Consider the following 18,965-nt stretch of genomic DNA (forward strand, 5'->3'; position numbering starts at 1 on the left):
GATAGCGTACACATTCAAAATATATGTCTATACATCAGGAGGCAGGCTCAGACGGTGTCAGGCACAGTATGGATTTGACGGCCCAGACTACACAGCGGAGGAGCAGGGAGAGGTAAAGATTGCAAATGCTGGGGCCCTGCCCAAGCAAGGGGGGCCCACTCGTGGGCGTCGGTACTGGCACTGGGCCCCTCATAGTACGGCGGTGTGTCTGACGGCGGGTGTGCACCACCACCGTCAGAGACACTTGATTGCACTATGAGGGACCCTGTGCCAGTGCCCGCGCCCAAGAGTCGGCCTACCCACCTGTCCAGGGCAACGGCACTCGCACGGTGTCGTGCGCTAGGTGGTGACCCCGGCCATGGGGGGGGGGGAGGCAGCACAGTTAGGGAGTTTTAGAAAGTGGCATATGTTGATGTTGGACATTCAGCTGATGCAAAAGGCGAAATAGGTCAAGTCCCAGGAAGAGGTGGACCAAAGCAAGCCATTTTTCTGTCACCCTATGTGTCATCAGGGGAAGGTGGGACAAAATCCTTGGAAACCCATGCATGGTTCATTTTAATGAAGGTTAGATCATCCACATTTTGGGTTGACAGACGGGTCCTTTTTTCTGTCAGGATTGATCCAGCTGCACTGAAGACTCTTTCCGATAGCACACTTGCAGCTGGGCAAGCGAGCTCCTGTAAGGCATATTGTGCCAATTCAGGCCAGGTGTCCAGTTTAGCGGCCCAATAGTCTTAAAGGGGAATTGACCTGTGTGGGAGAACATCGATATGGGAGGAAAAGTAGTTTGTAACCATAGTTGACAACTGCTGTCTCCTGTCACTTTCCATCGATGCAGTATTACCAGTTGTGTGAGCGGTACTTGAAAAATCAGTCCACAACATTGTCATGAAACCCCTGTCTCCAACGCCACTTCTGCTGTGTGCACCGTGAACACCTCTGCCAAGCTGCCCCCGGCCCGTACGGCTCGTGTGAGAACCATCACCGCTGCTGTGTGCTGGGAATGCCTCAAGCAACCGATTTACCAGAGTTGCTTGTTTATTAGCCAATATCAGGTCAAGGTTCTCCTGTGGCATGATGTTTTGTAATTTGCCTTTATAGCTTGGATCCAGGATGCTGGCCAACCAGTAGTCGTCATCGTTCATCATTTTGGCAATGCGGGGGTCCCTTTTTAGGATCCGCAAGGCATAATCTGACATGTGGGCCAATGTTCCCGGTGTCAATGATGCACTGCGAGTGCTGGTTGGAGGAGCACTTTCTGGCAAATCCACATCCCTCCAGTCACGCACAAACCCTGTACCAGACCTTGCCACGCCAACATTTTCACTTGCCCCACGAGATGCATCCTCCTCCCCTAAGTAATCATCCCCATCATCATCCTCCTCCTCCTCTTCTTCCTCCACCTCGTCCAGGAGAGGTCCCTGAGCAGACAATGGCTGAATGTCATCAAGGATTCCCTCCTCTTCCTCCTCATCAACATTGGCTGCAGACACCTGCTCCTTAAGGTGCGTCAAAGTTTGCATGAGCAGACGCATAAGTGGGATGCTCATGCTTAGGATGGCGTCGTCTGCGCTTACCAGCCGTGTGCATTCCTCAAAACACTGAAGGACTTTACAGAGGTCTTTCAGCTTCGACCACTGCACACCTGTCAACTCCATGTCTGCTCTCAAAGTGCCTGGCCGTGTATCCTCCCACAAATGCATTATGGCCTGCCTCTGCTCGCACAGCCGCTCCACCATGTGCATGGTGGAGTTCCACCTTGTTGCAATGTCGATAATGAGGCGGTGGTTGGGAAGGTGGAGCAATCGCTGCAGCTTCTGCATACGAACGGACTGTACAGGCGACCGGCGGATGTGCGCGCACAGTCTTCGCACCTTCTGGAGCAGGGCTGTTAACTCCGGATAATTTTTGAGGAAGCACTGCACCACCAGGTTCAAGGTGTGAGCCAAGCAAGGTATGTGGCTGAGTTTTGAAAGGGCTATGGCTGCCACAAAATTGTGGCCGTTATCACTAACTACCTTGCCTGCCTCAAGATGTACACTGCCCAGCCATGACTCAATTTGTCGCTTCAAGTACTCGGCCAGCACCTCGGCGGTGTGTCTGTCGCCCAAACACATCATCTGCAACACAGCCTGCTGACGCTTTCCACTAGCTGCTCGATAGGGGGACACCTCGTGTGCAACAGTGGCAGCTGCAGATGGAGTGCTCATACGACTGCGCTCTGTGGACGAGCTTTCGCTTCTGGAGGAGGAGGAGGGTCGAACGCCTACAGCCAACTGTTTCCTATACCGTGGGCTAGGCAGCACTGTCCCACCACCGCTGTCCCCTGTGGACCCTGCATCCAACACATTAACCCAGTGCGCAGTGATGGACACATAACGGCCCTGGCCATGCCGACTGGACCATGCATCAGTTGTGAGGTGCACTTTTCCACTCACTGACTGCTTGAGTGCATGGACAATGCGGTCTTTCACATGATGGTGGAGGGCTGGGATGGCTTTGCGAGAGAAGAAGTGGCGACTGGGTAGGTCATAGCGTGGTACTGCATAGGCCATGAGTTCGCGGAAAGCTGCGCTTTCCACCAACCGATAGGGCATCATCTCAAACGAGATTAGTTTGGCAATGTGGGCGTTCAAACCCAGTGTACGCGGATGAGAGACTGAGTACTTTCTTGACCTACTCATAGTGTCTGGGAGGGTGAGCTGGACTTGAGAGCTGCATATGGTGGAAGTAGTGGTGGACAGGGCGGACTGAGAGAGGGTTGATGATGGAGTTGGTGTTCTTTCTGATGGCCTAGATTCAGTATTTCGTTGATATAACAGTGGGATTCCCTGACTGCTGTGGCCTTGCAACGACACCTCAACATTTGCTGCTGTGCTAACCAGTGGGCTTACAGTGGGGGAAACAATGTAGCGTTGCTGACTACCTTCTTTGTGATCAGTTGCACATGTGGCACTTGAGGTTTGGTGTTGTGTCCACGCTTGCAAGTGCATGGTGGTTAAATGTCTAAGCATGCAACTGGTATTCAAATTTTTCAGATTTTTCCCTCGGCTAAAGGTCTTTTCGCACTTCTTACAGATAACCTTGGCCTGATCATGAGGATTTTGTTCAAAAAAGTGCCACACTGCACTCTTCCTACTTTGGCAGACATTTTGCGGCCTAGCACGCTGTGATCTTTTGACCCTCTGGACAAGCTGTCCAGCAACTCTTTTGATTTTTGGAACCTGTCTTTGGAGTGCTCCGGGCCTGCCAGATAACAGCTGTTGCGATGTCGATGTCTGCTGTGGATGCTCCTCATCTGAGCTATTGGAAGCAGCACCCTCTTCCCCCAATGGATGCCAATCTGGGTCAACAACTGGGTCATCCATCACCTCCTCTTCAATGTCATGTGCACCTTCCTCTGTGTCACCGTGTATGGTGGTATAGTGTGCGGGAAGGGGAACCTGAGTCTCATCAGGGTCAGAATCTGGCTCTGTACACTGCGAGGACAATGTAGTGCCCTGAGTGAATGTACCAGCAGAATCATCTATCAGCGGCTGTACATCAGTGCACTCCATGTCAGATTCATCTTGGCCTGGGTAATTCACCATTTCACTTGATAATCCAGGCATGGTATGTGAAAACAGCTCCATGGAGTAATCAGTAGTATGGCCTGCGTCATCCTTCAATCTTGGTTGGGGTGAAGGACACAAGGAAAGGTGTGGTTCATGAACATGAGCCTCCAATGACGACTCAGTGCTTTTACTTTTTACAACTTCAGAAGAGGAGGCGATAGAGCTGGAGGCTGAGTCAGCAATGTAAGACAAAACTTTTTCCTGATGCTCTGGCTTTAAAAGCGGTTTGCCAACTCCTAGAAAACTAAGCCTTCGAAGCCTTATGGAGCCAGACGATGACGCAGGCTCAACACCTCCTTCATTCAGTCCTATTTTGCTCTTGCCACTACCATCAGATCCACCACCAACACCATCATTACCAGCTGCCAACCCCGGCCCAATTCCACGGCCTCTTCCAGCAGCCTTCCTCATTTTTTGTAGAAATGTAGACAAAATCCAACAAACTATATAGTAATGTAAAACAAGGTACAAGGTGTCTATAGGACAGGGGAGATTTTGAATTTCTGCACACACTTGTGGACACTTATGGATTGTGTGAGGCCCACTGAATATCACAGCGCTATGTCACAGGCTCGATGGCACAGGTGTGAAAAAAGTGACTACAGGATCACAGAGATTTTGAATTTCTGCACACACTAGTGGACACTGGACACTTTTGGATTGTGTGAGGCCCACTGAATATCAGAGCGCTATGTCACAGGCTCGATGGCACAGGTGTGAAAAAAGTGACTACAGGATAAGGGAGATTTTGAATTTCTGCACACACTAGTGGACACTGGACACTTTTGGATTGTGTGAGGCCCACTGAATATCAGAGCGCTATGTCACAGGCTCGATGGCACAGGTGTGAAAAAAGTGACTGCAGGGTAAGGGAGATTTTGAATTTCTGCACACACTTGTGGACACTGGACACTTTTGGATTGTGTGAGGCCCACTGAATATCAGAGCGCTATGTCACAGGCTCGATGGCACAGGTGTGAAAAAAGTGACTACAGGATAAGGGAGATTTTGAATTTCTGCACACATTAGTGGACACTGGACACTTTTGGATTGTGTGAGGCCCACTGAATATCAGAGCGCTATGTCACAGGCAGAAATTGGCTAGTGTATCACAAACTACAAGGTTTATGTAGAATTGGGCAGAATAGGAATCTCCCTAGAGTGTAGGTCTGTAAGAACGGAACAAGTCCTCCACTTATCCTTCCACAGTGACACACAGCTTCACTGTGGCCGTGATAACAGCCGTTACACGGTACTGAGAGGAGCGTGCACGTACATGGCTGTCCGGTGTACGTAAAATTGTCAAGCTCCGTGTTTTTTAAGTATACGGACTGACACATGCTGTCTCTCTATAGTTTTGAATGTGATCAAACAGCAAATATATTTAACTGTTTGAAAGCTATACAAAACTAGTAGGTGCAGGTCTGTAAGAACGGAACATGTCCTCGACTTATTCTCACAGAGTGACACACAGATAGCTTCACTGTGGCCGTGATAACAGCCGTTACACGGTACTGAGAGGAGCGTGCACGTACACGGCTGTCCGGTGTACGTAAAATTGTCAAGCTCCGTGTTTTTTAAGTGTACGGACTGACACACGCTGTCTCTCTATAGTTTTGAATGTGATCAAACAGCAAATATATTTAACTGTTTGAAAGCTAGACAAAACTAGTAGGTGCAGGTCTGTAAGAACGGAACATGTCCTCGACTTATTCTCACAGAGTGACACACAGATAGCTTCACTGTGGCTGTGATAACAGCCGTTACACGGTACTGTGTGAGGAGCGTACACCGCTGTATGGTGTGAAAAAATGCACGCTCAGTACCTCAGCAGGACAAAAAAAAATTGGGATTGCTTTTAAAAAAGCAGTTTGCAGAGCAGTGGGTAAACAGCAATGCAGCTGTCAGGAAGCCTTAGAAGGCAGCCTAACAACCAACACCGCTGATCCACCACAGTATAGCCTCCCCTTGCACTGCACACACAGTGACTGGTGTGTTGTACAGGCAAAATCGCTAGCAGCAGAAGCAGTTTTTTTTTCTTCTTCCCTGCCTAACGCTCTCCCTACAGAATCATCAGCAGCAACCTCTCCCTATGCTAAGATCGGCAGAAGTAAGATGGCGGTCGGCGTGCACACCCTTTTATAACCCCTGTGACGCCCACCAAAGCAAGCCAATCACTTGCATGCCCTTCTGAAAGTTGGTGGTGACCCCTGCCTATGTCATCACGTTGCCCACAGTGTCCGTGGATCCTGATTGGCTGAAAAAGAGCGCAAAACAAACTTTTGAAACGCGACTTTGGCGCGTAAGTTGCCGACCTCGTGGCCGACCTCATCCTAGGGTCGGGTTTCGTTTCATGAAACCCGACTTTGCCAAAAGTCGGCGACTTTTGAAATTTTTCGACCCGTTTCGCTCAACTCTAGGAATAACTCAAACAAAAATAATTTTCAAAGTTTATTTGAAAATTGCAAAGTAAGGATGCATTCCCACTAGCGCTGGTGTCTGCCAGGAGGAGATCTGTAATGGATCTGACCTCCTGGTGACCCCAGCTAAGGCAGGCGGAATCCCGGCATTCCAGCAGCCTTAACTGGAGTTACCAAGAGATCAGATCCATTACGGATCACCTCCTGGCAGACCCCAGCGCCAGTGGGAACACAGCCTAAGATGTGAATAATTCAAAACATTACTATGTGCAAAAAAAAACAAAAGAGTAACTGAACGGGCTTAAAACGCCCAATATACAGATTCGATATAACTCTTTATGTTTTTTTGTCTAAAAGTTTTTTATATAAAAGTTGCAGTAAACATGCTGCAGGAATATCTCTTTTCAAAGGTTCCTTTTCTAATTTACTAATGACCGCAACAACTGACAGGACGAGTTCTCTTGTCATCAAAACGAAGGCTTCTCCGAATATCCTCAAATCTATTGACTGACATTGTAGCTTTGTAATGTGGATCTGAAATAGGGTTTATAAAGAGTTCTCTGATAGGAACATCGTATGATTTTGTACTCCCTGCCAGAAGAGTAAGGCCAATCTTTTTTTTATATTTTTCCATGTTTTTTTTTCTTCCTGAAGCGATACGTTTTCCTTCTAAGTTAGTACACAAAACTACCTCATCTACAATATCATCTGAAAAAAATTTACAGAACATATCTCTTTTGGACAAGAATTGTGGAATTCCTACAGTTCCTTGAGCAACTCTTACAATATTATGTGATGGGGTTCGTCCAAGAACCTCAGCAGTACTGTTCCAAAAAACATTAAATCATAGAATCGTAGAGTTGGAAGGGACCTCCTGGGCCATCTGGTCCAACCCCCTGCTCAAAGCAGGATTCGCTAAATCATCCCAGTCAGATGTCTGTCCAGCCTCTGTTTGAAGACTTCCATTGAAGGAGAACTCACCACTTCTCGTGGCAGCCTGTTCCACTCATTGATCACTCTAACTGTCAAAAAGTTTTTTATCATTAGTTTTGGATGTTCTATTTGTAAGTTCTGCTGGATCCATTACTTCTTCATCATCTGAAGAATCACTGGACGATGAAGTAGAGACATTAGCTGGTGGCATGTACTCTTCATCAGACAAAGAAAGTTCACTGTCTTCATCACTATCAAAAATGATTGCTTCGATTTCTTGGTCAGTCAAACCCCTGGATGTAGACTGTGCCATTGTAACCTTAGAAGTCAGTAAACTAAAATGAAAAAAAAAAAAAAGATTACAATCAGGGTTGTACACTCTTTGTTAGTGTGTGTGCTAAGGGTAAAGTGCAGACCCCTCCTCTCACCTTCAGCAGGTCACCACTTTCTTTTAGGTGCAGTAGAAGCTTTTGGATTTTTGTAACTCAGAAAGTTTCTTTTTCAAGAAACAAGAAACCTGACTCCTTCCTCCAAAGTCTCTTCAGCAAGTAGCACACAATGAACAGTGACCTATGATGATGTCAGAGACGCATGACGTTGTGAGGGAGCCGCCTTCCCAAGATCACATGACCATGTAGTCAGGCAGAATTCACACTCTTCATAGCAACAGCAGAGTCATAAAGACTGAGTCAAAGTCTTCCCCAGCAACAGTGAAGACAAAAAGACTTAGGATCACATGTAAACCTAGTACGGGCCTAAAAGGCCCCAGGTATATGAATATGGGGTATTCACAAAAAAGAGTTGTTATACCGAAATGCCTGTAACATAAAAATAAATGAACAACTGGAAATGACAAACAACTATATACCTGAGGAATACCTAGAGTTTCAAAATTCTAACTAAAGTAATCTTGCAGAAAATAGAAAACAATTAACAGGGCGAGCCTGCTAGGCCCCAGGTATGTGTTCTAGGGTTAAAAAGTACTATTTGCAGCAACATTAATTTTATTTGTGTGCATTGCAAAAATAAATAGATGCAATGATCGGCCTTTCCTTCATTTACAAAAAAAACACACTAAAAAAACTCCACTTTTTAAAATCCTTCTTGTGTCATCCTGTGTTACATTTTGAATCCCTCCTGATCCCCGCTTTCTGTGATAATCTAGTACACAACTGCGTGTGAATCTTGACAACTGGCCGTTCCGAGCAGTGTGCTCGCAGCCGAGCGTGACTAATGAAATCTCTGCTGTTTTCAGCATCACCCCGCTTACCCTCGTTTGAAATATTGATATCAGGTTTTCTGCAGTAAAGGATAATTTTTCCTTCCGTCACGATAAATTTGGCAACCGTTCACCCTGTTTGAATGTGCAGGCATATATTGTGTTCATTAATTAGAAAATAACGCTTCTATGTTTCTTTCAGGGGTTATATTATCTACACAATAAAGGAAAAATGCATCGGGACATAAAGGTAAGAAACATGTTGGGCTTTCACAAGTAAAAAATGATTCTGCAAAATTATTTTATTTTTTTTTTTTAAATTCGTTTATTGAACCTCAGGACACAAAGAATGTACAACATACATATTGGCTTATGATAACAAGTATTATACATAGCACACATGTTTCCGTCCATTGGAAAATATAATGCAGAGAAATTGCACACTCTTATAAACAAGGTAATATGTACCTATCCTTCTCCAAGCACACATGAAGGATAATTGCCTATACATTTTCCAGCATTTATATCAATTCAATTTCACAAGCCTTGTCATACCATTCAGAAATAAAATCTACCTAAAATTCCTAAACTACGACTACATTAACTAATATCTACTATTTCCGCAGCCTGGTCTCCCGTATTGTATTATGTCGCATGTGATGTCTCAACCTTGCAAAGTGAGGTGAGAGGAATTCCACCTCTCCCAAATCTTTTCAAATTTACCCGGGCATCCCCTATTTTGGTATAACGTGCGCTCATATGGAATAATCGAATTTACCAACTCAATCCGAAATCTAAGGGAAGGACATGAACCCCCCATCCAACGCAATGCCTGCACCTTCCGTGCCATAAACAGCGTCTCGCGCAGGAAGACCCCAGTATAGCGATCCCAAGTCTCCTCCCATACTCCAAACAAGCAGACCAATGGCTCTAGAGGGACAGGGGTCCGCACCAGGGACGTCAGTAGTGTAGTTACCTCTTTCCAATAATGTAGGATATTGGGACATTGCCACACCATACGAATAAAATCAGCATCTGGCAAGTGACATCGTATACATTCTGATGATTGGAGTCGACCCATCCTAAAAAGTCGCAACGGAGTCAAATACGATTGATTTATTATATATAGTTGTATCATTCTGTTATTAATAGACAGATGGTAATACTCCAATCGGAGACTCCAGAATCTCCTCACACTCCTCTTTGCGTATTAGGGATGAGTCGTTCCCACTTCCTCTCAATAGAGCTTATGGCCGATTCTGCCCCTACTGATAGCATGTATGTATACAAAGAGGATATGAGACCCTGAGGACAATACGAATTAAGGATTCCTATCAGAGGTAAAGATGAAATAGTACGGCCCACACCCCTCTCCCTCATATGTGATTGAAGAGCCGATCTCAGCTGCAGATAGCGAAAAAATTGAGATCTCGGAATATCATGTGTGACCTGTAATTGTTCATAAGACTTTAAGATCCCCTGGTAATACGAATCTCCCAATGAAGAGATGCCATACTGAATCCGAAAAACGGTGGATGGGTGATTCAGTAACCCCGGAAAATAGTTATTATTCCACAGGGGCATTTCAGCTATAAAATCTTCAAACCCAATTATGTTCTTAATTTGTCTCCATTTTAATCGTGCCAGTCGGAGCAGGGGCAGCAGATCTGGGACACCAGCTTTCTCCAACTCCAGGAAACCTAATAGGCAATCCGCTTGTGCAGCGTGAAGCAGGTGACTTTCATAATTGGGGAGGCAATTACCCGGCATCCATTTACTTAAAGCTTTAGCCTGCCCAGTCAAGTAGTATAGGAAAAAATCTGGCAACGCCGCGCCCCACCTCCCTTCTTTGGTCTTTGTAAAGTGGACAATATAAGTTTGGGCCTAGTTTTCCCCCATATAAAGGACGTGACCAGGGAATTGAGAGTAACAAAAAAGGACCTGGGCACCGCTACCGCACTGTGCTGAAGGGAGTAGCTAAATTTAGGGAGCAATATCATTTCAATCATATTAATGCGGCCAGCCACAGACAATGGGAGCCTACTCCAGGATGCAAATTTAACTTTAGCTAGTTCCAGCAGTGGGTGGACATTAAGTTGTAGATTAAGCGTACTATTGTTAGATATGTGGATGCCCAAATATTTAAAGCTAGATACAGTAGACAGCGAGGAGAGAGCCTCCAGCTGAGGCATCGGGGCATGGGAAAGAGGTAACAGGGCAGACTTTTCCCAATTTATATGTAAACCTGAATATTTACTAAATCTATCTATAAGGGATATCACCTGTGGCAAAGTTTCTTCCACATCATTCAAGAATATCACCATATCATCGGCATATAGGCCTATGGTATCCACCTGACCTGCTATATCTATGCCTTGGATGTTAGGGGAGGACCTTATGCGTATTGCTAGTGCCTCAATCGCAAGGGCGAAGAGGGCTGGGGAAAGAGGGCAACCCTGATGAGTTCCCCTGTGTAATGCGAAGGACTCAGATATAGAATTATTTATTATAATACAGGCCTTAGGGTTCATATATAATACTTTGATCCATGTTATAAATTTATTGTCAAAGCCATACCTTTGCAAACATGCGGAGAGGAAAGGCCATTCAAGAGAGTCAAAAGCCTTGGCGGCATCTAACGATGCCAATGCCCATCGGTTGTCTGGCATTAGGGAGCTATATTGGACTATTGACTGGACTCTTCTGATATTAATGGAAGTACTTTTACCAGGCATAAAGCCCATTTGATCAGGATGTATAAGGTTCAATATAATTGAATTCAGTCTAGTAGCTAGAATCTTGGTGAAAATTTTATAGTCCACATTTACTAACGAGATGGGACAATAGGATCCACATTCCAAAGGGTCCTTCCCCCTCTTTCCTAAGCACTATGATGTTAGCCTCATAAAAGGACTCGGGCATAGAATTCCCTTCCCAAATTCCCCAAAATACCTTCACCAGAAGTGGCGTCAATATATCCCGGTACTTCCGATTTAATTCAATAGGGAACCCATCAGGTCCAGGGGCCTTCCCAGAAGCCATGTCTGTCATAGCATTTTCTATCTCCTCTGCGGTGAACACAGCGTCCATAAGGGCTCGCTGCTCAGGATCTAACGTGGGGAATGATACATCTGACAAATAGTCTAAACACCCCAAAGTGTCAAAGTCACTTTTAGATTCATATAGTGACCTGTAGTATTCCTGAAAACAGCCAAGAATCTCTTCAGTTGAAGACACCAATATACCGTCCGCCCCACGAATCTGTAATATTGTATTAGAGGTGCTATGTTGGCGCACCAGATAGGCCAAAAATGTACCCGTCTGATTCCCCAATTCGAAATAGGATTGAGGAGTAAAGAATAATTTACGCTTAGATTTAGTGTCCACGTGTTGAGTATATAACCTCTGGGCAGGCAACCACTCAATCCTGTTCCCACTGGTTTGGTTAGATATATATGTTGCTTCTGCGTCTTTCAGTCGTTGCTCCACCTCGTCATCCTTTCTTGAGGTTACCCGCTTAATATAAGAGATTGTGGAGGGCAAACAGCCCCTCAGGTATGCCTTAAGGGCATCCCAAAATAAATTAATATCTTGAGGTTCTGGATGGGAGGCGATGAAGCAATGCAACTGATCAATCGTTCTGTCATGAGGCCCCATCAATTTTAACCAGAAAGGATTCAACTTCCAAGCTATCCCACTGTCCACTTGCCCATATTTGAGTTTAAGGATGACCGGACTATGGTCTGATATCCCACTACTTCCATGCTCTATATCAGTCATCCACATTGCCAGACCGCCAGAACAAAATATATAGTCTATGCGTGATAGAGAGCGTTTAGCGGATGAGTGGCAAGTATATTCCCTTAACTCAGTGTGACGCACCCTCCACAAATCCAGCCACCCCCCATAAATAATGACAACGGGGTTGTAGTCGATGGAGAGGACCCCCCAGTCACTCCATCATCCAGCCTTAATTTATCAAGGCTGTTGTTCATGACCATGTTAAAGTCTCCCATGCAAATAACATCAGCGTCTGGGTAATTAAGGGCAAAACTCATTGCCTTCTGCAGAATGGATATACGAGCCGGGGGGATTATAAATATATAAGACTACATATTTTCTGGTGTTTATCAATGCATGGACGAAAATAAAACGACCCTCAGGATCCCTCCGAGTCTCCCTTGCTTCCCATCTGACGTCTTTATGTACCAACAGTGATACCCCTCTCGAGTAGCTGGTATGGAATGTATGGGCAGACCATTGTACCCAAGGCTTCTGCATGCACCCATTGTATCCCTAGTCATGTGCGTCTCCACCAAGGCCACAATGTGAGGGCGATAATGTCTGACCTGTGAGAAAACCTTGATCTTTTTCCGGGGAGTTTTTTTATACCCCTCACATTCCATGTCATACATATCAACTCAGACCCCATATTTTCCTCCGCTGAATATGGTGTATAATATTACCCGGGCAAAATTTAGCGACGCCACCTAGACACTGAAATTGTTGTCGACTGCGATTACTACCTAAAAAATACAAAAAACCACTATGGAAAAAAAACAAAGTGAATAAACAACAAACAACGCAGGAGCAGAGTCCTGTACTCCCATCACGAAACAAACAAGGGGATACCATCACTGAGCCCAGTGTCCGGTATTGTTGGTAAGGGCCCTGTCACACATAGCGATCTCGCTAGCGAGATCGCTGCTGAGTCACAAGTTTTGTGACGCAACAGCGATCTCACCAGCGAGATCGCTGTGTGGGACAGCGATCAGCGACCGGCCCCCCTGCCGGTATCGCTGATCGCTCTTGGAAAGCCCTGGACATTTCTTTGATCGCTGGTCTCCCTCTTGCCCTCACGCATCGCTGCGTGACAAGCAGGAAACCAGCTATCAGCTGGTAACTAAGGTAAACGCAGGGTTTCTAAGCACCGTGCGGTGCTTAGAAACCCTCTGTGTACCTTAGTTACCAGTGCGCTGATGCAGGGAGCTGGGAACTAAGGTACGCATCGGGTTTCTAAGGGACGCACGTCCCTTAGAAACCCGATGTGTACCTTAGTTACCAGCTCCCTGCATCAGCGCGTTGGTAACTAAAGTACACAGCGACGCCGGGCGCTCGGCGTCGCTAGTGCTGATCGCTTGTGAAGCTGTCTGTTTGACAGCTCACCAGTGATCACATAGCAACTCACCAGCGATCCTGACACGTTGATATCGTTGTCGGGATCGCTGGTGAGTCGCTATGTGTGACGGTACCCTAACTTGGACTCTATCCAGCAAAGCTCCAATCAGCCGATTAATAGAAAAATACCAACTAGCAATAGGTACGTTAGGATTCCTTTGCAGCAGACCCTTTGCGAGACCGTAGCCACTCTGCCGCCTCCGCTGGATCTGTGAAAAACAAAGTAGAACCCTCGTGGACAACCCGGAGCCAGGCCGGGTAAATCATCAAGTACATAATATTCCTCTCCCGTAGATGTCTCTTGACCTCCGTAAACTGCGCCCGTTGTTTCTGAAGTTCCGTTGAGAAGTCTGGGAAAATCGAGATCGTGGCATTGTTGAACTTGATAGGACTCTTTTGCCACGCCAGACACAGAGCCACGTCTCTCTGCAAAATGATTTGTAGTTGAGCTGCAGCACCAGAAGATAGCCTTTAGGCCGGGGTCACACGTGCGAGAAACTCGCACGAGTCTCAAATCTCAATACCCCGAACTGCCACCGGCACTCGGGAACGGAGTGTGCGGCTGCATGTATTTCTATGCAGCTAAGCGCTAAGGTCGAGTGTCGGCAGTAGTGCCGGGTATTGAGATGTGAGACTCGTGCGAGTTTCTCGCAAGTGTGACCCCGGCTTTACGGAGTGACTGGAGATGTTCTGTGCTGTGTCTGGTCATTAGCAGGACCAGATAACCGCTGATCGGGGGGGTGTCGGCTGTCGGACCTCCACCCATTTGATATTGATTTTGGGTCTACTCCAAGGATAAATCATCGTTATCTTAGACATAGACTAATTCAGGATTGTTGTTTTTTTTTCTTGCTATGGACCTAAAAATGAACAGGCAAGTAGTTGCTATAACTACCTGCTCAACCCCCTCGCTGGCTCAGAGCGATCACCGACCGCCACTGCCGGCGGTTCAACTGCTCCACGTCAACAGAGCAGCTCTTCTTCTTCCGGGCTGCTCTGCCAATGGGGGGTGACTGCCGGTGTCATACTGATTAACATCCGGCTCCTTGCTGCTTAACTGCATGGCATTGGCAGTCACCCCCGTCGATATAGCAGAGTGGTAGAAAAGCTGCTGCTTTTGGGGGGCCCTTAACTGGTTTCTTATTGATGCCTTTTCTTCCATTCAAATGAGAAATTCAAGAACTAGTTAACTTATCTTATACTTGGCGTGAAAAGTAGCAAATTAAGATGCGAATAATTATAGGTCATCTGTTCTGGAAATTATTTTATGCCAACGCACCATAAAATCGTGATAAAGTGATAATAAAAGCTCTTCATAACTATGTCTAAGGAGCATCTGTCACCCAAATGCTCTTTTACTTTGTTTGGCTCAGTCATTGTAGAACTCTGAGGGTTATTTTCTACTGTTAATTCACCTTCTGACTATTACTTGTCAGGTTTTTTTTTCTTAATTTATATTGACTTGCTACCTAAATATTAATTAGGGGCTCCTTGCATCACTTATTAGGTTCAGTGCTTTTGTTTCTATAAAATTAATGCTTTATCAGCAGGAGAATTAACACTGCCTGGACTGCAGCTCACTTGAGCCCTGGTCCAACCACGCCACCTCGTCACATAAGCAGCGTGCTGTCAATAAACGATGTGCACGGGAAGCTGTGGTGTGAGAGGGAGCAACTTTCTCAGCTCTGTTGCAAGCTAAAAGCTCTAATTGTATCACAACTGCTGCACCCAGTATGTTGTCCACTATATTTTCATTGATGACCTGTCCTTAGGATAGGTCACCATTGACCAATGTCTAATCATCCAGGGTCCAATACCCGGCACCCCATTGGCCGAGATCTGACACCCGGCACCCCCGCCAATCAGATATTGTTGACCTATCCTACAGTAAGAAACTTGCTTCAAAAAAGCAGGTTTTTGCTTAGTTTTTGGTGTGTTTTTCCTGCGGTTTTGTCAGGGTACATTTGTCTCTTGTGCATGCTGACAAAGTTAAGTGCCTAAAAAGAAATCTGATTCTACTTCATCAGGTTTTGGCACCAAAAACGCAGCAAAAACTGATTTGCTTTCAATGGGTGAAAAAAGTATAAAAGAAAAAAGTGGCATGCTGCATTTTTATACAAACAAGATATTGCACAAAATACTGAGGACAATAAAAACATGCTGTGTGAATGAGATTTTGGAGATCTCAGACTTTGCTGGTAGTGTGGAATTAGCTGAAAATTTGCATAAAAAAGCAACGTGCAAACATTGCCTTAATTGGAAAACTGCTCCCCCCCCAAACTGCAGTATATTACTTATTGCAGTGTTTTTGCAGCATTTTTTCACCCATAAGAAACAATGAATAAGTGCAAAAAAGCAGCAAAAAGTGTTGCCATCAATTTTTGTTGCGTTTTTAGTGGAAAAAAAGCACGTACAGCAGGATGTGAAGCACATTAATTTTTGTTATTTTTCTCCCGTGTTAACCAAAATACCTTGGTGCCTCCCATGAGATGGCAGTTAGGATTAGTAGAATTTAATTAAATTAGTTATAAGTTAAAGTAAACAATGCCTGGGAATTTCAATGACCTACCAATGTGTGAAACTAAACAATGCCTGACCAATATGTGAAATTGAACAATGCCTGACCAACTCAATGGCCAACCAATGTGTAAAGGAAACAGTGTCAGCCCTACAAAATGCTCTGCTTTCGTTACATTTGTAATTATGTATTGTTTCATGAGCGCATGCTCTTTTTTTGTTTAGAATAGTCACTTTTTTCAGACATAATCTTTTTCCACTAAATAATTTGATTAAATTGCCCATGTTTCCAAATACGTTTTATGATTTTACATACTGTATATACTCGTGTATAAGCCGACCCTAGTATAAGCCGGCCCCCTAATTTCGCCACAAAAAAACGGGAAAACTTATTGACTCGCGTATAAGCCTAGGGTGGAAAATGCAGCAGCTACTGGTAAATTTCAAAAATAAAAATAGATACCAATAAAAGTCAAAGTAATTGAGACATCAGTACGTTAAATGTTTTTGAATATCCATATTGAATCAGGAGCCCCATATAATGCTCCATACAGTTCATGATGGCCCCATAAGATGCTCCATACAAAATACATCCCATATAATGCTACACAAAGGTTAATACTGGCCCCATAAGATGCTCCATAGACTAATATGCCCCATAAACTGCTCCATAGATTATGCCCCCATAAAATGCTCCATAGATTATGCCCCCATAAGATGCCCCATAGATGATGCCCTCATAAGATGCACCATAGCTTATGCCCCCATAAAATGCTCCATAGATTATGGCCACAATAAAATGCCCCCCATAAAATGTTCCATAGAATATGCTCCCATAAGACGCTCCATAGATTATGCCCCATATGATGCCGCTGCTGCAAATAAAAAAACAAAATGACATACCTCTCCGTCGCTGGGGGCCAGATGCCAGTGTCACTGCTGGCTCAGGGCCCCGGCACCTGAGATATTCACCTGTCCCCGGTCCATCGCTGCTCGCCGCTGTCTGCGTGTCCTCCGTCAGTGACTGCTCAGGCAGAGGGTGCGCAGCGCACTAACCACATCATTGCGCCCTCTGCTGCCAGAAGGTCACTGACAGAGGATGCGGCAGACAGCGACGAGCAGCGTTGGAACGGGGACAGGTGAATACTGCATATACTTACCCCCTCCTGGCGCGGTCTCTGCAGCCCCCCACGCTTCTCCCACGGTCTCCCTTCCTTCCTACAGTGGCCACATGGTACCGCTCATTAAAGTCATAAATAAATATTCATGACTGTAATGAGCGGTACCACATGACCGCTGAAGGAAGGAAAAGAGACCATGGGAGAAGGGGGGGCTGCAGAGACATGCCAGGGGGGTAAGTATGATCTGACACCCCCGCTCCCCCTTCCCCGCCGACCCCCTGGCGTATATGACTTGCGTATAAGCCGAGAGGGGGACTTTCAGCCCCAAAAAATGGGCTGAAAATCTCGGCTTATACCCGAGTATATACAGTACGTCTTGCTTTGGTGGCTGAACACCTTGCATTGTTCATGTTTGTATGGTGGAAGCAAAGCGCAACTTTGGGATCCTGAAAAAATGCAGCAAAAAAAGTCAGCAAAACTTTTTTTTGCTTGTGAACTGTGCTTCTCTGTTTATTATTATTATAAAAGCCATTGTTCCTCACACATACAGTAAAACCTCAGGTCCGGCTTACAGCAGAATATTGCTTCTATTGGCCACAACAGAGCTGCATACTGATTAGCCCCCTGGTGGTTGCAATCAGCAGTTCCCATTAGCTACGTTATTTACAAATATATGTGCACGGGGAAATAATGGATTGAAGCTGCTGTCCACCTCTGCAATGTAATTTCTGTTACAAACAAGTCACAATGCAGTGGTGAACCCTGGCTCATACCGATGGACCCCACTGAGTCATACTGGGAGCCTCGGGGTTTGGTAGTGCTGTTGTTTTCCTAAAAAAGACTCTTTTTTTATGATTCGTAATACTAATTACAAATACTTATTTTCAATTAAACAATGTCGAGCTGCATTTAATGGTCGATGAAGGGTCTGTTGAGCCTTCCCAGCATTTTTGGTCTATTTTTTTTTTATTTCACAGGTCTTTAATCTTTGTTACTAGTGATGATTGAACGTGCTAGGATATATTGTTATCTGAGCATGCTCGGGTGCTATCCGAGTGTCTTCGGTGTGCTTGAATAATGTACTCTATTCCCTGCGGTTGCACGCCGAGACACTCAGTGTGCACCCAAGCATGGAAAACACCTTATCCGTGCACGTTCACTCATCACTATCTGTTACCACTGCAAATAATTATTTCCTTTTCATAAAGCAAAGTAAACATTGTGTTCTTGGGGGGCAGTGGGGTGTAATTACTACAGATGTGTGTAGAGCCGCTATGCAAGTCATTCTGACATTTTCATACGGAATGTTTTCTCGACCACATTTTTGCTTGTACAGGAGATGATGACAGTGCGACGAAGCAGAATGAATGAAAAAGAAGGATATTGGTTTTTGGATTGGATTAGAAGTGAAAGAATAAGGGCAAGAATCCTGTAAGCGTTTGCATGTAGCTCTATGATTAATAGGTGTGAACAAACACGTTATAATGTCAGTGTAACCAGACTAATTTTCCCTGAAGTAAGATGGATCTCTGCTCTTCTGTATATTATGAAACCTTATTTTGACATTTGGATCTTTCGTATGACTGTTCATTTCTTAATGCATTTGTTTTTTTTTTTTGTTTTTTTTTTTAGGGGGCGAACATTCTTCTGACGGATAATGGTCATGTAAAGCTAGGTACGTGCGTTTTCTTTTCTTGTATCTGGTCAATTTGCTGATTATTATTACATCTTGTTAGCAAAAGAAGCTATTCAAAGCTTTTGTCCTGAACTGTGATCGTTATTGTGCATCTGAAAAAGATGAATACTGCCAGGATGACTCCGTCAACTGCATTAAAGCAAATGGGTCTGTTGGGGATTCCCACAGAAGCCCCCGTAGCTCGCAGTAGATATTATGAAGCCCCGTAGCTCGCAGTAGAGATTATGAAGCCCCCGTAGCTCGCCGTAGAGATTATGTAAGTGAACT

General features: G+C 45.1%; 1 protein-coding gene across 6 annotated transcripts in view; it reads left to right on the forward strand.

Moving 5' to 3' along the window:
* Positions 1-18,965, forward strand: part of MAP4K3 (mitogen-activated protein kinase kinase kinase kinase 3) — a 399,677-nt gene that overhangs the window by 230,907 nt on the left and 149,805 nt on the right. For all 6 annotated transcript variants that reach the window (XM_073557519.1, XM_073557520.1, XM_073557521.1 and 3 more), the window contains exons 6-7: positions 8,389-8,436; positions 18,635-18,677. In XM_073557519.1, the coding sequence (XP_073413620.1) occupies positions 8,389-8,436; positions 18,635-18,677 (91 nt within the window). The remainder of the gene's footprint in view (positions 1-8,388; positions 8,437-18,634; positions 18,678-18,965) is intronic.

The sequence above is a fragment of the Dendrobates tinctorius genome, unplaced genomic scaffold, assembly GCF_039654945.1.
Source record: "Dendrobates tinctorius isolate UK_male_01 unplaced genomic scaffold, ASM3965494v1 ptg000250l, whole genome shotgun sequence".
NCBI classification, from domain to species: domain Eukaryota; kingdom Metazoa; phylum Chordata; class Amphibia; order Anura; family Dendrobatidae; genus Dendrobates; species Dendrobates tinctorius.